The 22,376-nt window shown below is 33.4% G+C and overlaps 3 protein-coding genes across 8 annotated transcripts; 2 read left to right on the top strand and 1 right to left on the bottom strand.

Moving 5' to 3' along the window:
* LOC109356401 (two-component response regulator ARR17-like) lies at window positions 377-3,646 on the top strand. The gene is made up of 6 exons (XM_019599729.1): window positions 377-383; window positions 507-624; window positions 727-803; window positions 1,647-1,724; window positions 1,890-1,957; window positions 3,106-3,646. Exons 2-6 carry the CDS (start codon window positions 507-509, stop codon window positions 3,368-3,370), a joined length of 606 nt encoding a protein of 201 aa, XP_019455274.1. The 5' UTR covers window positions 377-383; the 3' UTR covers window positions 3,371-3,646.
* On the top strand, window positions 6,494-9,558 carry LOC109356941 (aspartic proteinase Asp1). 2 transcript variants are annotated; one of them, XM_019600594.1, is made up of 9 exons: window positions 6,494-6,808; window positions 7,339-7,456; window positions 7,702-7,928; window positions 8,060-8,293; window positions 8,390-8,528; window positions 8,645-8,839; window positions 8,917-8,989; window positions 9,101-9,188; window positions 9,274-9,558. In XM_019600594.1, the coding sequence occupies exons 1-9, from the start codon at window positions 6,624-6,626 to the stop codon at window positions 9,365-9,367; spliced, it is 1,353 nt and encodes a 450-aa protein (XP_019456139.1). In that variant the 5' UTR covers window positions 6,494-6,623; the 3' UTR covers window positions 9,368-9,558. The 2 variants fall into 2 exon arrangements, with proteins under 2 accessions (XP_019456139.1, XP_019456140.1); XM_019600595.1 differs by having other exon boundaries at window positions 9,279-9,502.
* On the bottom strand, window positions 9,450-20,787 carry LOC109356940 (kinesin-like protein KIN-7E, chloroplastic). Of its 5 annotated transcripts, none has more exons than XM_019600593.1 (27): window positions 20,424-20,787; window positions 20,240-20,337; window positions 19,372-19,461; window positions 19,042-19,094; window positions 18,738-18,803; window positions 18,614-18,667; window positions 17,982-18,041; window positions 17,528-17,606; window positions 17,213-17,280; window positions 16,653-16,715; window positions 16,430-16,534; window positions 16,081-16,185; window positions 15,878-15,985; window positions 15,645-15,791; window positions 15,260-15,448; window positions 14,933-15,094; window positions 14,563-14,650; window positions 14,417-14,475; window positions 14,168-14,308; window positions 13,967-14,083; window positions 13,094-13,144; window positions 12,933-12,980; window positions 12,649-12,861; window positions 11,811-12,482; window positions 10,783-10,872; window positions 10,139-10,178; window positions 9,450-10,024 (listed from the first exon to the last, which is right to left on the bottom strand). In XM_019600593.1, the coding sequence occupies exons 1-26, from the start codon at window positions 20,651-20,653 to the stop codon at window positions 10,158-10,160; spliced, it is 3,177 nt and encodes a 1,058-aa protein (XP_019456138.1). In that variant the 5' UTR covers window positions 20,654-20,787; the 3' UTR covers window positions 9,450-10,024; window positions 10,139-10,157. The 5 variants fall into 5 exon arrangements, with proteins under 5 accessions (XP_019456138.1, XP_019456134.1, XP_019456136.1 ...); XM_019600589.1 differs by having other exon boundaries at window positions 12,649-12,725; window positions 12,756-12,861; window positions 14,417-14,650; window positions 20,424-20,786; XM_019600591.1 differs by having other exon boundaries at window positions 12,691-12,725; window positions 12,756-12,861; window positions 14,417-14,650; window positions 20,424-20,786.

Genomic DNA, 22,376 nt, shown 5'->3' with positions numbered 1-22,376 from the left:
ACCTATAATATATTTATATTTTTAAAATTTTGTTTATATAATTCTTATTTGTGAAAATATTAAATTTATTGAATAAAAAGACAGAAATTGCTCTTAAAACGTTAGTATATTATAATCAAATTATATCCAGTATATTTTCACAATCAAGTATAACCCATTATTCCTATATGTCCACATCCAAAATCAACTCTTTTTCCATCATAATGAAGACCAAAACGAATGAGAACAAAGATCTTGTGTTTTTTCCTTAGCAATGAAATGAAATCTAGGGTCGACATCTTAGCATTAATTAGCACATACAAATTTGTTAGTTGCTTCTGTGCCAGTACAGTTTTTTCTCTCATGAACCCACTTATAGATAAAAGTTATGGACAATTGCACATGTCACCACTCATTCTAATTCACCATCTTTCTCTCTCTTTCTCTCTTTAAAAGATAGTGTGATATATATATGAAGGAGTTAACTAAATAGAGGTTATTAAAGAGATTATTGTTTATCTATGGAGATGGAGGTTGTGGATACACCAAAGCTACAACAAGAGCATTTTCATGTGTTAGTGGTAGATGATAGTGTTATTGACAGGAAGATTCTGGAGAGGCTCCTCAGAGATTCTTCATGCAAAGGTATAGACCATATTGCATCTCAGTTATTTTATCATTTTTGTGTTTAATTAAATTCAATTTATGATTTTCTGGCTTCACTATTGTGTCTGAATTGTTAAGCAGTTACCTTCATGGAATCTGGAGACAAGGCTCTGAAATATCTTGGCTTGCATAATGCTTCCTCAACTTCTTCAGAACATGTAATATATAATTCCTTCTCCTTCACTCCTCTTTGAAATGTTTATAGTACACATGCAAAGGAGCATAAATGGATTCAAAAATATCAAAGGAAGAGGCTAGATATGTAAAAGTCACATATTCATGTGTAGTAATATTATTCTACTAATATGTGTGAGCTAAGATATTAGTTGTAGCTGCAGCATTTCCATCATTTAATATCACTTTTTTTCTTAAATCACATAATTATATACTGTCACAGTTCCTCCTATTTTTTTTTATAATTATTCTAAAGTAGATAGATGAGTGAATCTAATAAATATATTATATAATCATGGGGTTGAAAATGAGATTTAATTTGAAAGTGCTTTTTTCCTAAGATCTCATTCAACAAGAAACTTCATTGAATTAAGAGGTGGTTTAATTTCTTGAATTGTTAGTAGTTTGTAAACAACATGAAATGTTGTTAGGGAAGGCTTCTTCCTCCAAGTGAATCTTATTTCATTAAAATTTAGATACTTGTATTATTATCGGTGGAGTTTAGACAAATATATGGTTATAATATTAGGTAAAATTTCTCTCATATTACAGCAGTAAAGTGACTATGAACTTCTTCTAAAAAAATGTAGTTATATGTAGTAGGATTACAATGAGTCCAGTAGTTCATCACTACAAAATTAGAGTAGATGTATGTAATTTATTCCCTTATAGTTATAATGACTTGTTCAGAATTTCCTTAACCAGAATAGTATCTAATTATCTACTCTTCCATTTTCTTTTTAATTTCTCTTTTGCTGACCCCTCATGACCATTTTAGGAAAGCTACATAATCTTAAAAAGTTTATAATCAGATTTTGTAATTACAGGGAATCAAAGTCAATTTGATAATGACAGACTACAGCATGCCAGGGATGAGTGGCTATGATTTACTCAAACGAATCAAGGTCAAAACACACTTCTCATTACCACTCTAATATTCCTTCAATATATAAAATAAAGAGAAAGAAAAAGGAAAAGGAAAAGATCCAGATTTCAGGATCAAAGTTTACTTTTTCTTTATTTTTTTTGTTACCCTTTATTTCTTCTGTTGACATTTGTTATAGCTGCAGGAATCTACTTGGAGAGATGTACCAGTAGTGATTATGTCATCAGAAAATATACCTTCCAGAATCAGCATGTGAGTTGTTTTTTTTTTACTTTTGTTAATTTTCATTTTCTTTACCCCTTAACATTTCCTAAGAGGCTGAGATAAAATCTTCACTTAGAAAAAGGAAAAGTTATTTATTCTTTATATAATCTGCAACGTTTCTTTTGATAATTAACCTTGCCAATTGCATAACTGAAACGCATTTTGACACAACTTTTGTGACATAATAGACAAACAAGAAGAAGAAGAAGAACAAAGTTGCAGCATTAGGAATAAAGCCCAACATAGCATAGTTGATTGCATGATATTATATGCTAAATCCCTTGTATGAAAAATATTTTGATTATAGAGACAATTAAATTTAGTATGATAATTTCTACGCCTAGAACTGGGTTAGATATTAACTATCTGTTAAAGGACCTTGATCTTTTTAAAAAGGAAAAAGTGCAGCAGTATATGTTCCACTTTGTGGGAAAAGAATCATATGCAGAGACAAGATATTGCCTTTCCTTTTACGTTTAAGGAAAAAATATCATCACATTATATTTAAAGGATAATGGTTTATTTTATTTTGATCTGCAAATGTTAATAAGTTGGTATTTATTATGGGCGAGACTTAAACCTTCAGTTTCACTCCTAACTATTAAACCACCTAATCTAAAGGATAAAAGTGTCTAATATCATGCTTTTTTTTCTTCTTCTTTTTCTTTCCATGTACTCTTTTCTCTAGTACATAGTATCCTAACCTCACTTTCTGAAGCCACTATGCAAGAGTTGCAGTTCAACGGCACGTATTTTACATGTATAATAGCACTTTCTGTTTGACTGCAGTAATTTATTGTTATTATTAATAGAGCTTATAATACATTGTTGTATTGAATATATACCAAAATACATCATACAAAAAACATTGTCATGTATTGTTTTCATATGTCCGTTGATATTCTTCCACCTAATATTCAACTGCATCGTTCAAGATTGCGCTGTCATATATTGATAGCGTGTGCTTAATATGCGCGGTTGATGTTCTTCCACCTAATATTCAACTCCATCGTTCAAAATTACGTTGTTGAATGAACGTTGTTTATTATTATATATAGCATTTATGATATATAGGGTAGTGAGCTTATATTGTTTGTAACATCTATTTATTTTAGAGTTTAAAATGTTTGTTACAGGTGCTTGGAAGGAGGGGCAGAGGAATTTCTATCAAAGCCTCTTCAGTTATCAGATTTGAAGAGGCTTCAGCCCTACTTTATGAAATCCTTTGATAATTCTAGCCAAGAAGACTATGCTAATAGTTCCATTACTTCTAACAATGACAACATCATAAAAAATAATGGCATTAGCAAAATGAAGGGAATGCCAGTTGAACACGGTTTTAAATTATGGTATATTATTGCAATTGCAACCGCAATATTACAGTTTTGGAAGTCTTTATAATTATAAAATTATTTCAATTGTAATTGTATTGGTCATATTTAATTTTTTATAGTCATCCACAATTTATATGATCATGGCAATTTAAAACAAGAGCTAAGTGTGGATTTCCAGGGTTATGCAACTGAATCAGTTGAGGTCTTGGACAGTTCTTACATAAGCTTTTTTTCGATGCATGCAAAGGCAATGATGCAGAAGAACACAACTAAGTTGCTGCCAATTATTATTTCAAGCTATATGGCGAACAAAATTGGACATAGTGCAGGAGTATGAGTGTGTATACTATTTGTGTTGGGCTCGAGTTATTTCGAATTGAGATACAACTTAATAAGTCTTATAATTACTATTTAAATGTTCCTTAAGAGCATTTGATAAGGATTATACTTAAGGTTTCTCTTCAAATGAATGTTGAAAGTTGAAGTTATACAATTTGTTGGCCTTAATCCAACAATTGTAATAAATATTCTTATTGAAAAATCACTAATAACTTGTCATGGGGGGATTTTGGAAATTCATGATTTGCTTGAAGAAATGGATAGAAATATAGTATTTCAAGAATCTCCCAATGATGCATGCAAACGCAGTAGAGTACTCATCATTTTGTGTGATTTGAACCTTCCCCTCAGCCTCAAATGTCTCTCTAGTTCATTAAAAATCCTTGAATGGAAGGGTTAAATCCTTTGCAGCAAGCTAATAAACGATTTTGGAATGGAACTCAAGTAAGAATACTCTTCCAATAATTACATACTTATTATAAGCCTGAATTCTTCAAAAAGCTAACCATATTTTGTTTTTTTATCAGTAGTTGGAAAAGCTAAAATCAATTGATGTCAGTGATTCCATAGATCTAATTCAAACTCCAGATATTTCAAGGATACCCTTAATTTTGAAAGTTTGTATAAACCTTGTTAAGGTTCACCAATCTGTTGCACAGCACAAGAGTCTTGCTATACTGATCTTGGAAAGTTGCATCAATCTTAAAACCCTTCCAACAAAATTAGAGATGAATGCATTAGATGACTTCACTCATTCAAAAGTAGAAACTAAAATTGACTAAAATAAAAAACTATTAAGACTAAACATTTTTATCTGAGAATTTAAGAGCTTTATACATTATTGATCCATTATTTTTAATTACTATTGATTTTTTTAAAAATATATAAATAAATAATGTATAATTGACTATATAAATATTTACATTCATAATCCATAGATTTATTCATTTAAGATTTCTAATGTGAGAAAATCATATGACAATATAATGATAACTCCTTGTCTCTCTATTTAAGCTTAATTTTGCATTGGTCCCAATACCACGAGATATATCTTGCTGACCTTGTAATTGCTTAATATATGCTGTATATCACAATATAATAATGTAGTTTACAATGGAAGCAAATTAAATTTGAAATTAAATTGTATACAATGCATCCATTAAATACAATTACTACTAATGGTACACTCTTCCAACCAATGCAAAAGCGCTCATTGGTGCATTTTTTCACAAATACTTTGCAAACATGGAAAATTACATTTATGAAGGGGAAAGCAAAATTTCATTATGGTATAAAGACTTTCTAAATTTTCATGTAACATACTGAGCCAAAGTTCAAAACTTTGATTCTCAAGAGGAACACTCTTTTTTGGGAGTTAGGAATGAAGAGGTAAGTACTTCAGAAAATAAAATGAAATGCAATTTCCAATTATATATCTACCTTTTTTATTATAATATTACATTTTTACCTTTATAAATAAATACAAAAATATGTACTTGTCTCTCTGTCAATAAGAATGATTCTTATTCCTTTTTTGGAAGGACATTCTCATACCTCGAAAGATAATGAACTCTTTCCCTTATTGATAAAGATACCTTGAGTGTAACTAATCTCATCAACAAAAACTTGTATTAGAGGACCTAAACTAGTTAATATTAATAATAATAGCAATGATACATCTATTTTTACATGGGTTTTTCTCATCTAATATTTTATAAGTAGTGAAATATTTATTCCCAAAAGATTTACACATTCAATATATTATTTATTTTCATTACTTATTTTAAAAGTCAAATAACGATTAAAATAAATAATGAATAATGTAATAATAATTACAAAAGTCATGTACTGTTGTTATATATATTTCTCACGGTTTATAAGTCACTCTCGTTAGCATTTTTTCTTTATATACCAGAAGGACATATATTTAACTTTCCCATGACACGATTTTTTATTATTATAAGGAAAATCATATACGTCTAAAATACATTATTTAAAAATTCAAAAAAAATTGAAATTTTGTTAGAAAGTAATATGTGTAATATTTTGAATATCTGAATGTCAGTAATTCACATTATTTTTTGAAGGAATACCTTAGGTATTACCAAAAAAAAACAATGTCTATAGAACATAAGCTTATTTTTAGGACTCTCATTTAATTGTTATATTAGTTAATGTCCCAAAACTCTGATTGAGGAATTTAAAATTAGAAAATAAAGTCCAATATTTGTCAACTCATTCAACATATTATATTATTATTTCAATGCAAAATTACATTTTTTCCCGTACATTATTAAAAAAAACTTACTCAATGTCCAAAGCCACTTATAGATTCACCATTATTTATTTAGGTAAATAAAGCAAAACAATCACCAGAAGTTGAGGAATAAGTGAGAATTCGGAGTTTGAAACGTGCGTTGCAACGCAGAAGGTACTTATGACAACTTCATATGAATAAAAGTTCAAATGTTGTTTTCAATGACGAAACCAGACTTGACTAAGTATTGACCCTATGCTCCACTAACCGCGTTGTCTTTGCTTCTATGCTGTGGTGTTGTTCTTCGCGAATTACCTCACGAAATTTCCTCAACTTCATAATTTTCACATGTAACGATTTAATCTCTAGAAAAGAAAAAGTATTGAAAATGACTAATTGACTTATATTTCATATTTTTATATAAGTAATTAATCTAAAACTCATAAAGAGAATATGAATGTTGAAGAATTAAATGTGAAAAATAAAAAAATAGTAAGAATAAGAAAAACATAAATTAAAGGCTAGACACGTGGATGAGATAATAAGAAATCACAAAACAGAGGTCGTGAGAGTAGACTCTGGTGCACCTTCTCTTTCTCTTTCTCTTTCCCTTTATCATCTCTTTCATTCTCTTCATCCCTTCCAAACCCTTTCTATTAATTATTACCACTACAACCCTTTTTCTTTCTTATATTCACAAACCAATTCCTTATCTTTTCTAAAGATGGATGTGAAAATGAAAAGCAGAGGAATAGGATTGAACTTTTTTGTGTTGAGCTTTTTTGTATTTTCTTCCATTTTGCCACTCTCTTTCTCAGCTGCCAATCAACCCCGTAGTTTCAAAAAACCTGATCATCACTTTGGTTCTTCAGCTGTTTTCCCAGTTCAAGGAAATGTATACCCTCTTGGGTATGTATCATATATTCATATTCTTAGTTTTCTGAATTAATTTTTAGTATATTTTATTCCAGAAGTTTTTGTTTTCTGGTTTTTTTCCTATTGATTGTGTTGTGATTTGAACCATGCTAATTGTATGGTACAGTTTTTATCTAACGTGTGTTATATTTAAAAAACAATTAAAAAGATTGGATTTTTTGGGATCAGTTCTTCTAAAGTTAGTTCATTCTCAACTTTCTTTAAAATTCCAGATCGTTTATATCAAATTTATCTGTTGTTTCAGAGAGTTGATCTAGCAGTCAATTTCTGAAATATTTTTAGACCGAAGAAAAAGCAGTTTGACTAAAAAAAACACTTTTTTCTGTCCCTATTTTGATTGTATATCCTTTTATAGCTTCACAAACTGGACCCCATTTTTTCTTATTATACTATGTCACTTTTTGTTCATACAAACTCTGGAAGAAAAAGTAGCATGATTTTTTATTTCCTAATAAAGTGGATTATACTGATTCGTTGAAAAATTATGTTTCCTCTTTATGCAGGCATTACACAGTGTCCCTCAACATGGGCTATCCCCCTAAACTTTTTGACCTTGACATTGACTCAGGTAGTGACCTCACCTGGGTTCAGTGTGATGCACCATGTAAAGGTTGCACCAAGGTAAGCTTATGTTAGGCTTCATTTGGAAGGAATAGGTTCCTCCAAAGTGATTTTGCCTCTAAAATGAGCATATAAGTGTGCATTCACCCCTGATCCTATAAACTGTATAAAAATCTTAACCCGCTAAATGATCCGAGGATAGATACACATTTACTTGCTCACTTTATAGGGCATATCTGAAGGGAAATAGTACTAGTAAATAGTCAACTTATCCTCAGTTATTCACCTAGTGTTTGTCTTTACAGCCTAATGATCAACTTTATAAACCCAAGAACAACCTTGTGCGATGTGTGGATCAGTTGTGTGCTGAAGTGCAATTAACAACAGACCATCATTGTGCTACTCCAGATGATCAATGTGACTACGAGGTTGAGTATGCAGACAACGGATCATCTTTGGGTGTGCTAGTCCAAGACTACGTTCCTCTTCAATTCACCAACGGCTCTGTGGTACGCCCTAGGATAGCCTTTGGGTGAGTGTTAAATATAACAATAGAAATGGTTTTCTATGACGTAAAATGTCATCATGGCTTCAACTCGGATCTAAAATTTCCTATTTAGCTTCGTGAATAATTGAGGGTTCCTTTATATGATGCATGGTTAGGTGTGGATATGATCAAAAGTTTTCTGGTTCTACCTCCCCACCTTCTACAGCAGGGGTTCTTGGTCTTGGCAGTGGCAGTGCAAGCATTTTATCCCAGCTTCATTCTCTTGGTCTGATACGTAATGTAGTTGGCCATTGCTTAAGTGGGCGAGGAGGAGGGTTTTTATTCTTCGGAGATGATCTCATTCCCTCGTCTGGAATTGTTTGGACACCCATGTTGCCTGACTCCTCTGAGTAAGTTTCGAAATTAATGTTATTTGTTTCCTTCTGAGTTGTTCTTGTTATCATCTATTGCCACTTATGAGGACTTACACAAAATCATTGCTTCAGAAAATACTACAGTGCAGGACCAGCTGAATTGTTTTTCAATGGAAAACCTACTGCTGTTAAGGGTCTTGAACTTATCTTTGATAGTGGGAGCTCTTACACATACTTCAATTCCCAAGCTTATCAAGCCATTGTTGATTTGGTAAGACAGAAACTAGAGAGCCTCAATTCAATTGTATAGTCATCATTTTCAATGTCTTATATCACACAAAATAGATACTCTGCCATCTTTATTAATCATCCTTAACCTATATTCAGGTATCTAATGATTTAAAGGGAAAACAGCTGAAAAGAGCAATCGAGGATCCCTCACTTCCCGTTTGTTGGAAGGGTGCAAAGTCTTTCAAATCATTGAGTGATGTCACTAACTATTTTAAGCCCCTATCTTTGAGCTTCACAAAAAAGAAGAATGTGAAGATGCAACTACCACCAGAAGCTTATCTAATTGTCACGGTTAGAACTTTTTAAGAATGCCTCTTTAGTGAAGAGAACAATGAAATTATGTGTTTAACATGCCATCCCTTTTCCAGAAATATGGCAATGTCTGCTTGGGAATTCTAGATGGCACTGAAGTAGGACTAGAAAATCTTAACATAATAGGAGGTAAGGCATACCAGCAAATACCACTGGATTATATGAATAAACCCATTTTTCTTCTCCTTTTTTTGTATTTTGATACCTTGATGGTAAAACATTTTCTTCTGCTATCAACAGATATCTCTTTACAAGACAAAATGGTGATTTACGACAACGAGAAACAGCAGATTGGATGGGTTTCTACCAATTGTGATAGGCTTCCCAAGTCATAAACCTATCTCTTGTGATTTATACTTTAACTGTGATCTCCAATAGGTCTTACAAGGTATTCTTTTCTTTTATATTAACAGTGCAGATCGTGATTTTGAAGATGATTTTCTACATACATACCCAGACAGTTTCGGTATCTTAGCAGACCAGTGCTCCGCAACTTCTGATAAATAACTTGTCACATAGAAGATACTCAGATGCCATTAAAGAGCATGTATATTTTGTTAGGATTTTTTTATTAGGCTTTATTTTATCTGATTTGATATTGTTAATTGGTTAAAGTTTATCTTTATCCATCAGTTGGAAGTCTATCTTTTTCTTAAGCCTATTTGTACCTATTAGTTGATTAAGATCATATATTTTTATCTTAAGTTTGTCTTCATTGGGCAAAGGTTAGAATATTATAAACAGGAGTGTTGTCATTGCGTTTATATACTATGTTTTGAAGTATTTCTTAGGAAGGTTCCCCTTCGGTTAATTTCAGAAATCTATCTATTATCTATTTCTGTTTGCTGTTAGGATATTTAAATTCTAACATATTTCAATAGGGTACAATACATATATACACAGATTTAGTTTTGTCAGTTTACTACAATATTTTTTTCTTCATAAGCTACAGTTGATGAATTAGTAAATTATAACTACTACTGAGTTATCAATCCTTGGTAGAGAAACATTCTTGAAGACTTGAAGTAGAGGCCACAATTCCCATCAGTAGCAAGTTAGTTAATCACTTAAACTAAGGGATGATACTTCATTGTATTCCACACAGCAGCAAAAGGAACTTAAGGTGATTATCAGTATTTTGTAAGCGCACAAAATCTACCGTAACTGCAATAAAAGTGCATAATTAGTTAAAAAATGCCAAATAAGGAACATACTTCCTGCATTTCCATATTCTGTAGATTATTACCAACTTCAAAACCATGTATTTAGAATACTCACCTCACTCAATAGCAAGATGCTACAAGTTATGATCTGCATACTGCAAGTTGTAAAATGTCCTTCATCAGTCATAGGAGGTTAGCGGAAAGAGATTAAAGTATTAGGCAGGAGAGATTAACAGAAAAGCAAGGTATATTGCTCAAAATTCATGTGGCTTATCCTTTTTCTCCTCCTAAATAGAACTTGTTTTTGGTTAACTGGGGTGAAACTAATCCATAATTTGGGATATAACTTACATTGATAATGTTTTCATATGATAAAGCAAATGTAAATAGGTTTCCCAATTTAGCAATGATTGTGGTAGAAAAGGGTTTTTGCTAACCATTAAGGAAGCAAAAAGGAAAATCAATATTGGGAAATCACTTATATTAAAAGCACCACTTGATTTTCTTTTTGTTGCTTCATTACAGGGCAATGGTTTTCAAGAAAATCAAGTATCAAGCAATGGGATTACAAATTTGGGATGAACCATTTAAAACAGCATCTAAGAGTTAATGTTTATTTACCAGGATACTAATGACCATAAAAAATGATCTGGAATTTATACAAATCAAATTTTAAAAGGGCAGAAGCAAAAACTCAAGTTATGAATCATTAGGACATGGCAATTTGTTGTTGAAAGGCAGGACAGTGAGAAATGTCACCTTTGCATGGCAAATCTTTGATATTGCGTCAATATGAAGGTTTTGAAGCTCTTCAAGGGCCATAACATCCAGCCCAGCAATATCTTCACCCTATTGCATGGTTAAAAGTGATGTTATTTGCAATCTTTCTTTTCATGCACAGAGATCAGAAAACTATTCAATGTCTACGCTTATGAGATTGATGACCAGATACGAACATAACCTTTCTGTGCCACATATAATCTTTCTCTTCAAATTTACAACTATTATGTTTGCAAATAGAACAGTGCAAACAAGGAGATCAGGTTTGAATAACCAAGCTAATAGTTTTTAACCAAGTAGTATGTGTCTATAACTATTCTCTAAAGAATTCTAATCCAACGAAAACAGTTGACACCCTTCAATACTGAAGGAGGATATCTAATTCAATCACCCTGCGTTTCCCTTTTTAGTCTTCTTGAAACCCCAAACATATTCCTTCTGTGTGTTGATCCATTTTGTCAGGCTTAAAAAATCCTAACCCTTATTTGAAACTTTAAGCTCTGCCAGAAATTTAGCTAAGATTTCAGATATTTAGGCATTTTGTTTAGTCTTTGAAAACCATGCTTTCCCTAATTCAATATTCATTCTCCAAACATAGATTTATACAACTCTTAACCTAATCTTGCCTTTAAAGTCCACTACTCCACTCTCAGACCCAAACGTATCAGTCGTGCATGAAGTTCCATATCTATTCTCATCAAATGTTTATTACCTGTTATATTTCTTTGATAGAAAATATTGTTAGTATTAGTTATAGAACTTTGTACATAGTTGGCTTTGTTATATCAGGAGAGAACATCTGGGCCATCACTCTCCAATCTACCTTATCTTTCTCTTTTTTCATCATTTCTATCAAGCCTCTCTTCTAGAAACTAGCAGCCTAATTTATTTCCTCAAACCTGGTCTTAGCTAAAAAGTCAACCAAAACTTAATCCATGCAGATTTTGAATATGATTAATATTATCATGGAACATATATAAAATATGATACTCGATAACAATAGGTACCTTCAATCTAGAAATACGACTTTCTAGTTCTTTGCATCTTCGTCTTTCTCTTTGATAACTAGCCTTCAGCTCTTCTAATGCAATCCTATCTTCCATGTTTCCCGAAGTTTCATCCTCTTTGTATTGTTTTCTATTAGAGTAACCATTAGATGGAAGAAGTCCATTTCTAACCCTGGTATGCATATCATTGGGCTTGGGCATATGGACTGTTGACTTATCCTCAGTAATAATGCCAGACTTTCTCATCTTTGCTACCAGCAACTGCATGCTCGTAAGCTCATTTTCCATATCTTGTTTTTGGTGTTTTATTTCATTAAGTGTCCTTCTTAGATCAGCTTCTATTTCATCTTTCACTGATAGAGTTTCTTCTAATGCAGCTTCTCTTTGGAAACTAGCATTAAGGTCCTTCTGCAAAAACCTAGAAGATGTCTGACTAGAGTTAGATTTGGAGCAGTCTTCTTTTGCAGCTGCCAGATCAGCAGTCAATTTTGCATTCTCATAAGTGAGTTTAGTTACTTCTTCAGCCAGGTTTCGGAGTTCAACTGCTGCAGCTGCTGCCAACTCTTTTGCAAATGAAGCATCCTCTGCAAGCTTCTGGCTTTGAATTTCAAGCTCGTCTTTCTCTTCACCTAATCTCACATTCTCTTGCCTTAAATTCTCTATTTCAGGTGCCTGCACAATTTAATAGGAAAAAGGGGAAAAGAAAATCACTTCTACCAAAACACAGACAGATACCAAAAGAATCTTGAATTTCGTGCTTGTAATTATCTGTTATGCAATAAGTAACAGTAGTTTTTTTTATGTTGCTTATGCAGATGGTGCCAGAAAGAAAGATAACCTGCATGAGAATTTGGGAATTTATGATGGAATCACTACTTGCATTCAAGTTTGTGAACTCTAGTGGTTTATCAGTCTTTCCCAATATCTCTTTACGGCAGTCAGTCTCACTATTGGCAAACTGCTGAGAGTTAGTTGAGGTTTTATCCAGTAACAAATTCATCTGTTTCCTTTGTGAAAGAATTGTCTCTTGCATCTCAGCATTCTCTGAATTCTGTAGAATGTTAGCAAATGTTAGGAATCACAAGTTCACATACAAGGGGGTCATACAACTGTTTAGTATACCTTCAACTGTAGTTGCTCTTGGAGTATTCTATTGTCTGCTGACTTGATCTTGAATGCTCAATTAACATGGGAGAACACCTTAGTATGATACTTATAACGTTTCTGCTAGCTAAATTCAATTGAAACCATCCTACAACTATCAAGAAGCTAAGACAACAAACCTCAAGTTCGAAAATCTTTTCATTGAGCTCAGTAGTAAGCTTGGAAAGAGCCTACATTACAGAGTAACTAACATGTTAGTCGAAGTTTACCATGAGTTTCAGTATAAGCTATCATTGACAATAATGTTCCTCAAGAAAAAAGGGTCATAAGCTACATAAACTTCTTCTGCTAAAACCTTAAGAAAGATAGCTATTTTTTAAAGGAAGAGAGAGGGAGAGAGAGAGGAAGAGGAATGATCTGTCCATGGGGCAGAAGAGAAAATCAAATGATAGGTCCTCCGTCCTCATGAGTAAGACCATAGGACACTGTAGAAGCCCCAACCAAATAGCACAGGTGGTACTCGTTGGCTTAATGGCACTGGTCAACTACAGAATTTCTATAACAAGTGCTGGCCTTGGGATAAATATGCATATTTACTGTGAAAAGCAGTACAGCCCGTTAGACATAAGTCTTCCTTTTTGTTCAATGTGATGCATGATAACCTAAAACCTACTCTGGAGTCTGGACTTAAAACAAAGGACAAAACTTGTAAATTCTTTAGGTGCTTGAGCTATTTTCTAATAAAAACATGATATATGTAACATTTGTTACACATGTAATGTTTTCATTGATGAGCCACTATACATGTTATATTCTTATTAGAAAACAACGCTACAAACAGCTAAAGATTTGTGTCTAAATTTTATCTTGAAACAAATATGCCAATAATGTGTTTTTTAGACATTAACCTTGCTAGCCACGATGCAAGTTTATATAACAAGAAAGAACTGCAAGATGTTGCAGTTTCTTGTATAGAATTCTTTGAGTTGTCCTTTACTGAATATAGCTGTATTTATGAGGTGGGTTTGAGTACATTTTAGTCTCACGTTTACCTGAGACATTTCACTGTTACTTGGTGCATGTCCAAGTGATCCAATCATGCGTTGCTCCAGAATACGGATTTGGTTTTTCTTCTGGCTGATTTCAACCTTCAACTTATGCATCTCCTCCTATCATCATCACCAAAATAATGGGGCCAGTTTTATTTTTTTATGAAATATTATTGGCTCAACAATCTTAATTAAAAATCTCACTTGTAAATGGATATCTTCAGGCTTTTTAGCCGCTTCATCATTCAGTCTTTTCAGAGAACTAAAACAAAATGCCACCTCACCAGCCAACACTTTTACTTGTTCACGAAGAAGATCCATCTGATCTGTAACTGTAGTACCACTCTGCAAGATAGACATTCACCTCAATTATGGTTCACGTCCATATGATTCATTCTCAAGATATATGTACATCTTTCCAAAAACACTGTTCATGAATATTTGAGATCTCACCGGAGGAATATAACGACCTCCAACTGTTCCACTGAACAAGTCACCTGCTTGAGTTCTTCCTGGAAAAGAATTTAGAGCTTGAACGTCATCCTTTCTACTGACTGAATTCCTGTGTGAGTCTTTCACATCAACAAGTATAACTTTACCTGGCGATTTTGAAGAAGATGCAGGCGACCCATTTGTAGAAAGCTCGGTATCAACATTAGTTGATAAGTCAACCAGATTATCAGGTCTCTGCAAAGGAAGCATATACTATTTGTTTGCTGGATAATAATAAATACTAGATGCTAATCTGCTTTCACAAAAAATATAGATAGTGCACTATTAATAGTTAAATCTTAGTCCACACAAACCTCAGTTTAGCATGAATTCACAAATCTTTCCGATGTATCATTTATGAATTGTGATTTTTGAATTATTTATTGAATAGATTAATATTACTTTTTTTTACTTATTAACCAGTTTGTCATTTGTCTCTAACTGGTAACTAATACAGTTCAAACAAAAATAACATACTCTCAGCTTCAACCAACCAAGCATTCCACGTCTTTTGCTCCTTTTATAATCCTTCACCAGTTCATCTAAATTAGTAACGTTGTCCTTTTCATCCACTGAAGCATAGCTACCAGTGTCATCGTCATTCAAGGACTCACGTTTTCTATCTGGCAAATATGCTAGCTGCAATCACAGAGGGACAAAACATCTGCTATAAGATTGTACTAGTCAATCCAAGTGAAGTTCGCATTTCAGAACATATCAATAAAAAATTAGGAGATCTAAGACAGATTAAATAGCATAAAATTGACCACTGCACAAACTGAAGTAACCTCGGAAAATACACACCTCATCTTCCCCAAAAGAATGCCTTCGCCTATGGCCAGGCCTTTCTGGAATGGTTGATGTTGACGACATTGAATTCTTTGTAGAAACTAAGATTAACTTAGTTAGTCGCTGAATTCTCCCCATCAACGCTGCTTTATCTTGTTCCTCCTCTTCCAATCTTGACTTCAATTTGGACTGGCCAGCTTCCAGCTATTAAATGATGAAGTAATGCTTATCATGGGGAGTGAAGAAATAGCACACTGACTAAAAATATCACTTTTGATGTGCAGTGAGGAAAGTAAACATCACATAATTATAATATGCTGTTCTTGATATATCATGAAGCAGCCCACCAATGTCAGATGCCACTTTTTAGATAATCCATGATAGATGCAACAGCACAAACCTGAAGCTTCAAAGTAACCAGGTCTTCTTGTGAGGACGCAACCACATTGGGATTCTCAATCATGCCACGCTTCAACTGTTGAAGCTCCTGCTTTAACTCCCAAATTTCCCTCTGATATTTTTTGATAAGTGACTTCTCATCCATAATCTAGTACAAGAAAACCAGGCAAAAGTTTATCGTATGAAGTCACTGTGGCTAGAATATCACATTGTTAGCATTTCACATAAACTCACCTTATTTTGAGAAGCCTTGATTTCGACATACTTACTCCGGTGTGCAAATTTTAACGTGTTGTGTGTCTCTTCACTACTGCTAGAGGCAGGCGTAACGGTGCAAATGAGCTTTAACAACCAAACAATCATAGGTTATCTCCAAAAGTTAGTAAACAAACAAATGTTTACAGCAAGCAGAAAATTCAAATAGCAATTGTACTGACCGAAATTCGTCCATGGCCACTAAGGGATGACTGCAACAAACGAGTGAGCTTTGAATCTCGATATGGAACATGAGTTGCCTTCCCATCTGTTAATTTAGCAATCACCTACAATGCAGAAACACAATGAATAGGAAGGGAGAGAGAAGTATAACTACTTCATTAAACAGAGCTTGAGAATGGCGGTATTGTTAGACAGTAGGCACCATAAGAATAGAATACACCAAGTTCATCCCAAACAAGTTTTGTAAATGTAGAGCAAATTACAAGCTGGCATCATAGCATAAAGACAGAAATGCAACCAAGATTACTCCTTATTGTGTAAAACTTAGAAAAATTAGAATATCATTACCGTTCCAAGAGTAAGCAAGCTTTTATTAATATAGGAACCTTCTTTCCTTCGCAAACCAGTTGTTTCAGTTTTTGAACTTTCTGACCCTGCAAGATCAATTAAGTGCTGGAAAAGGAGGAAATTTTAAAATAAAATAAAAAGCTTCTAGAAATGGAAATAAGCAGAACACTAGAGGCATTTAGTGGAGCAATATAATGCTAGGAATTCTAGTTTTGGGTGTTACCAAGTGGGACAATGTCACATCCTCTTCCCCCATATTGTCCCCTCGTGGGCTGCTTTCAATTGTCTGATAGAAACAATATATTTGGTAAAGCAGGAAAAACAAGATAAGTATTTTGAAACAACAAGGTGCCACCCAAAGAAGCTAATGTTCATTAAAACATAAAACTAATATCGAAACGCATTTGGCACGACAGCTAATGATATGCTAATAAAATAATTGGAGCCAAAAAAGAGCGAAAACATAGAGGGCAAAAAAAGGAGACATGCTAATATCTATTAATTAGACTTTGTTGACTGAGTTGTAGCAGGCACAAACAGAATAGGGAGAAGCAAACTAACACAAAATCTAACCTTTAACCTACACAACAGGGAGAAGCAACTTAACGGTTTCCCCATGTTTTCTTTGGTTTCCCTCTACCCCTAACTATTGAATGATTAAAAGGAAGGACATGTGGTGCACCCAGATTTTAAAATAAGCTTGGTGGACAGTTTTTCAAGGCACAAAAAAGGAAAAGAAGCATGCTTTCAAATCTTAAACATATAGAGATTATTCAGACATACCAAGGTGAATATAGTGTGGCTTCGACTGCTAAGAAGATTGAAGTTATTTGAACCAACATGCCTATGCTCTGCATTATTTCAGAAAATAGACATTAAAATAACTGAAGTAGAAGAAACAAGCATCGAAAAATACAGAACCAAAGAAAATATCATAACAATTAATAACTCAGAAGATAGTACAATTTCAGTAGGCAGGAACTTTAGTGCAAAAGAATGGCATGCTTCAATTTTATGAAGACTTAAAAGGAAAAAATTAGACAATGACACCAATGGTTTAAAATGATAACAGAGGGAAGACAAACATAAAAAAGGTACCTTCTCCTGTAGCAATCAACGAAAGGGCGTGAGCAGGGGATAGGACAACTTCCTCTTTGATTCCTTCAACATAAGTCCCCTGTCACCATTTTTTAGAGTCACTATAGGTTTCAAAGTGTATTGGCTTAGCAACTGTAAGAATCGTGGTTTCGAATTCACGTCAAAATACACAACACCAATCTGATGACCTATTATTTAGAGACTATATTCTCTCTTTTCTTCCTTTCCAACCAAAAGTCAATAATTTCAAAGAAAGCCTTCAGAATTGAAGATAAATTGACTGTTGAGTTCACCCAAGTGAAATTTTTATAAAGAGAACAAGAAGCTAACAACAGTATCGCTTTAGAAAAGGAAGCCAAAAGACTCTCAGCTTAGCTACAGTTGACATAAATAACAGAAAATTAACAAAAGAATGTCAAAATCTTGATTGTCCAATATTAACAAACATAAACACCTGAGCATCCTCTCGTATTCTTAGGTTCTGCCCAATTGGGTCCAGCAAGTCGTTAATGACCTATAACAAAGGAAGATAAAAATGTAAGGCGGTACTGATTAATATACAAATATATTAAGACAAGGATGACTCATGCTGGTGGGCCTTCTTTATATAGAAATTTGAGGGTTTTTTTTTGGGGAGGGGGGTGAAAAAATTGTTTTCACAATCAGGTTCAGGCATGCATTTGCAAGTCAAACTTGATATAGCATCTGTGATCATATTGTTGGTTAGGCTTCGTAACTATACTGTATCTTCTTTATCACTGTTTAAATAGTCTGTTTTAAAACTCTCACATAATGATCCACCAACTTTTTTTCTGACAATGAATGTACATCATACGCCACTTGAAATCACTTCATATGAAGTTTATGGCATATCTGAATTTATACAAGCTTCATTTAATTCTCCTTTCTAACACCATTTATCTACATCTAGATTGTATCCCTCATGCAGCCGGAGCCTGTTCTCAGACAATAACGGAGCTAATCTGATCATCATTCATGCTCATGTAATGATAAATTTACCAATTGAAGTATAACAAGTTTTGCAAGGATGACAGATTTTAATGTAACACATTACATGATGCTAACCTCATTGTAAATCTCAAGATATGAGACACGGAGTAGGAATTCTCGTCCAGGAGTCTGAAAATGACAAACACAAACTGTAAAGAATATGAAAGGAATTATAGCTGAGTAAAACTTAACTCTTTACCTCCTGTATGATACTAAAAACATCCTTCACTGCAAGTGGGACAATTCCAGGAGACTTTTGCTCCCCCTGGAAAAAATATAGTCAAGTTTAGAAGGTGTACAGGTACAGAAACAGAAAATAAGATTGTGAGATTTCAAAGGGATATGGCCTAGCTAGTCTATAGTCATCCAACAAAAATGTACTTCACAAGAAAGCAGGACTGTTGATCTATATAATTATGACCACATTATTTAAAGAAGAAACATTTTAATTTTTTCTTAGGAAAAAGCTTCGCACTTATGCTACAAGAAACATTCTCACTTACATGCATGGTATGAGTCTTTCCACTACTAGTAACACCATATGCAAAAACAGTACCTGCAGACCAACAAAGCAAATGTTAGCCAATAAACAAGTTGGTTGCTATGTTTGGGAGGGGGCTTATGAAACGAAATAAACTTCTCAGATATGAGAGGAGTTATCGATATATTTTGCCATAAAATGTTAGTAAGATCCAACTTCAGAGAATACACAAAAATGTATAACCAATGATTAATTAGGAAGAATATTCCATTTCAATAAAATAAAAAATGGAAGAATATGAGACTACTAATCAATTAGTAGATTCAAGTATAACAAACAGCAAAAACAATACCATTAACCCCTTCCATAGCACCACCAACAACATGCTGAGCAGCCACATCATAAACATGCCGAGTTGTAGTTGCAGGCCCGAACACCTTATCTGCCACAGGCAAAATATAATAGCAAAAAACACCACAGAAAAAAAAACATAAGTCCAACCAATAATGTATACTAATGGAATAGAGTAATGCTGATGATACAATTTTGAGGCCACAAAAATCAGAACTCTCAAACTACATATTATTTTTTATCATTGATTAGATAAAAAGTGACATTTCATGATTTAAAAGCTCTTATTTAGCCAAACTACTAGGCTGTTTAACATGTTCTATCAACTCATATCCCTCCAGAAATTTAAAAAGAAAACTCAGAAACAAAGCCAGAATATGTAGATAGGATTACATAAATAAAAGGACCAAAAATTCAGCTCACCGACATGATTTCCCTTTCAATTCATATATTCACTGAAAATTATCAAACTAATTTAACAATTAATCTACTTCTGCTCTGATACTTGATACAGTACTTTTTCTCTCCATAGTATCCTCAAGCTTGGTGAAAGATTAGGCAACTAAGTATAATACCTCCCAACAATGTTTTTCTTATTGGTATACATAAATCATGAGATTGAACACAAGATCATATGCTCAAGGGACTCACATTTGGACTAACACTAATCAGTGACACACTGACACTTGATTAGATTAAGAAAATTATTAGTCAAACTACTTCAAGAATTGATAATTGATTAATATGCAAACTGAAATAGAAACACTGTTACACTAAGCCACACAAAATTGTCATTTTCTCAAACATAAATTTTCCAAAAGAAAGAATGAAAATAATGTTAATAGAATTAGAAAGGAAAAAGCACAAACCAAAACCATAAGCAATGGAAGGATTGTTCTCGTTTCTAACTATATTATCCCCATCCGCATACCACGCTACTTCATCTCCTTTACCAATTTCTCTGGCACTGTTCAAAACGCAAACAATTAGAACATTTAATAGAAAGAAGCAACAGTGTCATACGAAGCTTTTATTTGAACAAAACGAACGAACCTGAGAGGTCGAAACCGAACTGTAACAGAGACATTCTCCTTCGACTTGGTGACTTCAGGCGAGGTGCTACTCACGGCGGGGGAAATGGAGAGCTTCGGAGAAGGCCTCGACGACGGTGTTGTAGGTCTTGCGGTGGGTTTTGGAAGCGGCGGAGACTTGCGTGAGCGGAACGGGGAGACGGCGGAGGAGGCTCTTTGAGTGGAGCGGGTGGAGCCGGCGGCGGAAGACATGGCGGAGAGAGAAGTGTTTTAGAGAGAGAGTCACGTGCCGGTCATGTAAATGCAGTGCAGGCTTTGGAGTTTGGCCTTTGGCGCTGTGCTCCCTCCAAAATCACTTTAATTTATTTTGATTCCTTTTTTTCTTTTCTTTCTCTTTTTTTGACTTTTCTTACTGTTTTTTCAAAAGGACAAAGATCTTGAAAAAGACAAAAAAACGTTATAACTAGAACAAGTGCATGTTGGAAACTGCTCATTGAGTATGTCAAATAATGGCTGACTCAAGTGATTATGGCTCATTGATTATGTCAAATAATGGCTGACTCATGTGATTATGGCTCATTATTAAGAAAATAAAATTCACCCTATGTGATTGATGGTCATGTTTGGAAGGCAAATTTAAGTATGGAAAACTAAATCCGTGTTATAGGATTAAATGTATTGTTTGTCAGAAAGCTTAATATATTATCGTTACGAGCTACTATCTATCACGTAGTAGGAACAAACCTAGTATATAACAAATCTAGTATATGGGTGTGGCAGTTTGAGCAAAGCAACTAGGAGATTAACCTCAATAAAGTATTGTATCAGTCAAATGCATGACATTGTTGTTCAACACGGATAAAATAACCCCCTTCCGTCTAAGTAAAAACTTGTGGGAACAGTTCGTCATGATAAAAGCATAGCTCGTTATAAATTAGAAAGATCCTCATAAAAAGACTTACTGTTTTGTATTTACATACTCTCACTCTACATGTCTCCACTTATACTGAATTGAGTGTTAGATTATTTTTCGTGTATTCACCGAAAGTGGTCTAAAGTCGGTTAGAAAGATCACCATTCCAACCTATAATCTCAACCCAAAAACAGAAAAGGGATCTCAATTTAAATATCTTATATGCAGAAAATAATATTTCAATTATCCGATAGGACTAGAAACATATGGGAATTGGAATGAAATGTTATATGGTAAATTGGTAATTATGGTTTTTGTTTCTTTACAGAGTGTCACTATTGTTGGTATGTGATAATGGTATGAAAATGTGAACATTTCTGGCAAAGCATATTTTAAAGAACAATTGCATCTGCCTGTACTAAACACAGAAATTTGAGCCCATTAACGAATAAAGAAAAAGAAAACAATTTAATCAGTTTGTCAGAAATCAGAAACGCGTTGCCAGTTTTCTAATAACTGAGATGAGATGAAAAGTGCAATTTTACCTTGGATTTGTCTTAGGTTACCAAAAATACAGGAATCTTTCAGTATCTGTCATTTTAATAAACGCACTATCTTTTCTTGATGAAATAATAAACCCATTATCTATGTTACCAAAAAAGTAGACCCATCATCTAGGATCTATTTTAACATAATATAATAATTTTAGCACTCTTATAACATTTAAGTTGAATGTATGATTAATTTAAGTTGAATGTATGATTAGTTTATTTCTAATTTTGTTATTCAAATCTAAGCTCCTCTCCAAAAGATATTAAAAACCCACTTTTTCCTTCTTATCTGATCAATTTAAATTAATTTCCTACTATGCTTGCTCTAAGAACTAAACTTAAGTATCCTGCGAAAGAAAATTAACAAAACATTAATAAGGCAATGACAATTATGACTACTGTAAATAAATAATAATGCTTAAAAAATATTCAACAAATGTATGTAAAATTTATGTCATACCCCACCTTGCTCCACATATCATAAATTATCAAAACATAACCACATGGTACA

Source organism: Lupinus angustifolius, chromosome LG09 (genome assembly GCF_001865875.1).
Source record: "Lupinus angustifolius cultivar Tanjil chromosome LG09, LupAngTanjil_v1.0, whole genome shotgun sequence".
In the NCBI taxonomy this organism is placed as follows: Eukaryota; Viridiplantae; Streptophyta; class Magnoliopsida; order Fabales; family Fabaceae; genus Lupinus; species Lupinus angustifolius.
The sequence above is the reverse complement of the archived record's forward strand: the minus strand, read 5'-3'. Positions and strand labels throughout refer to the sequence as shown.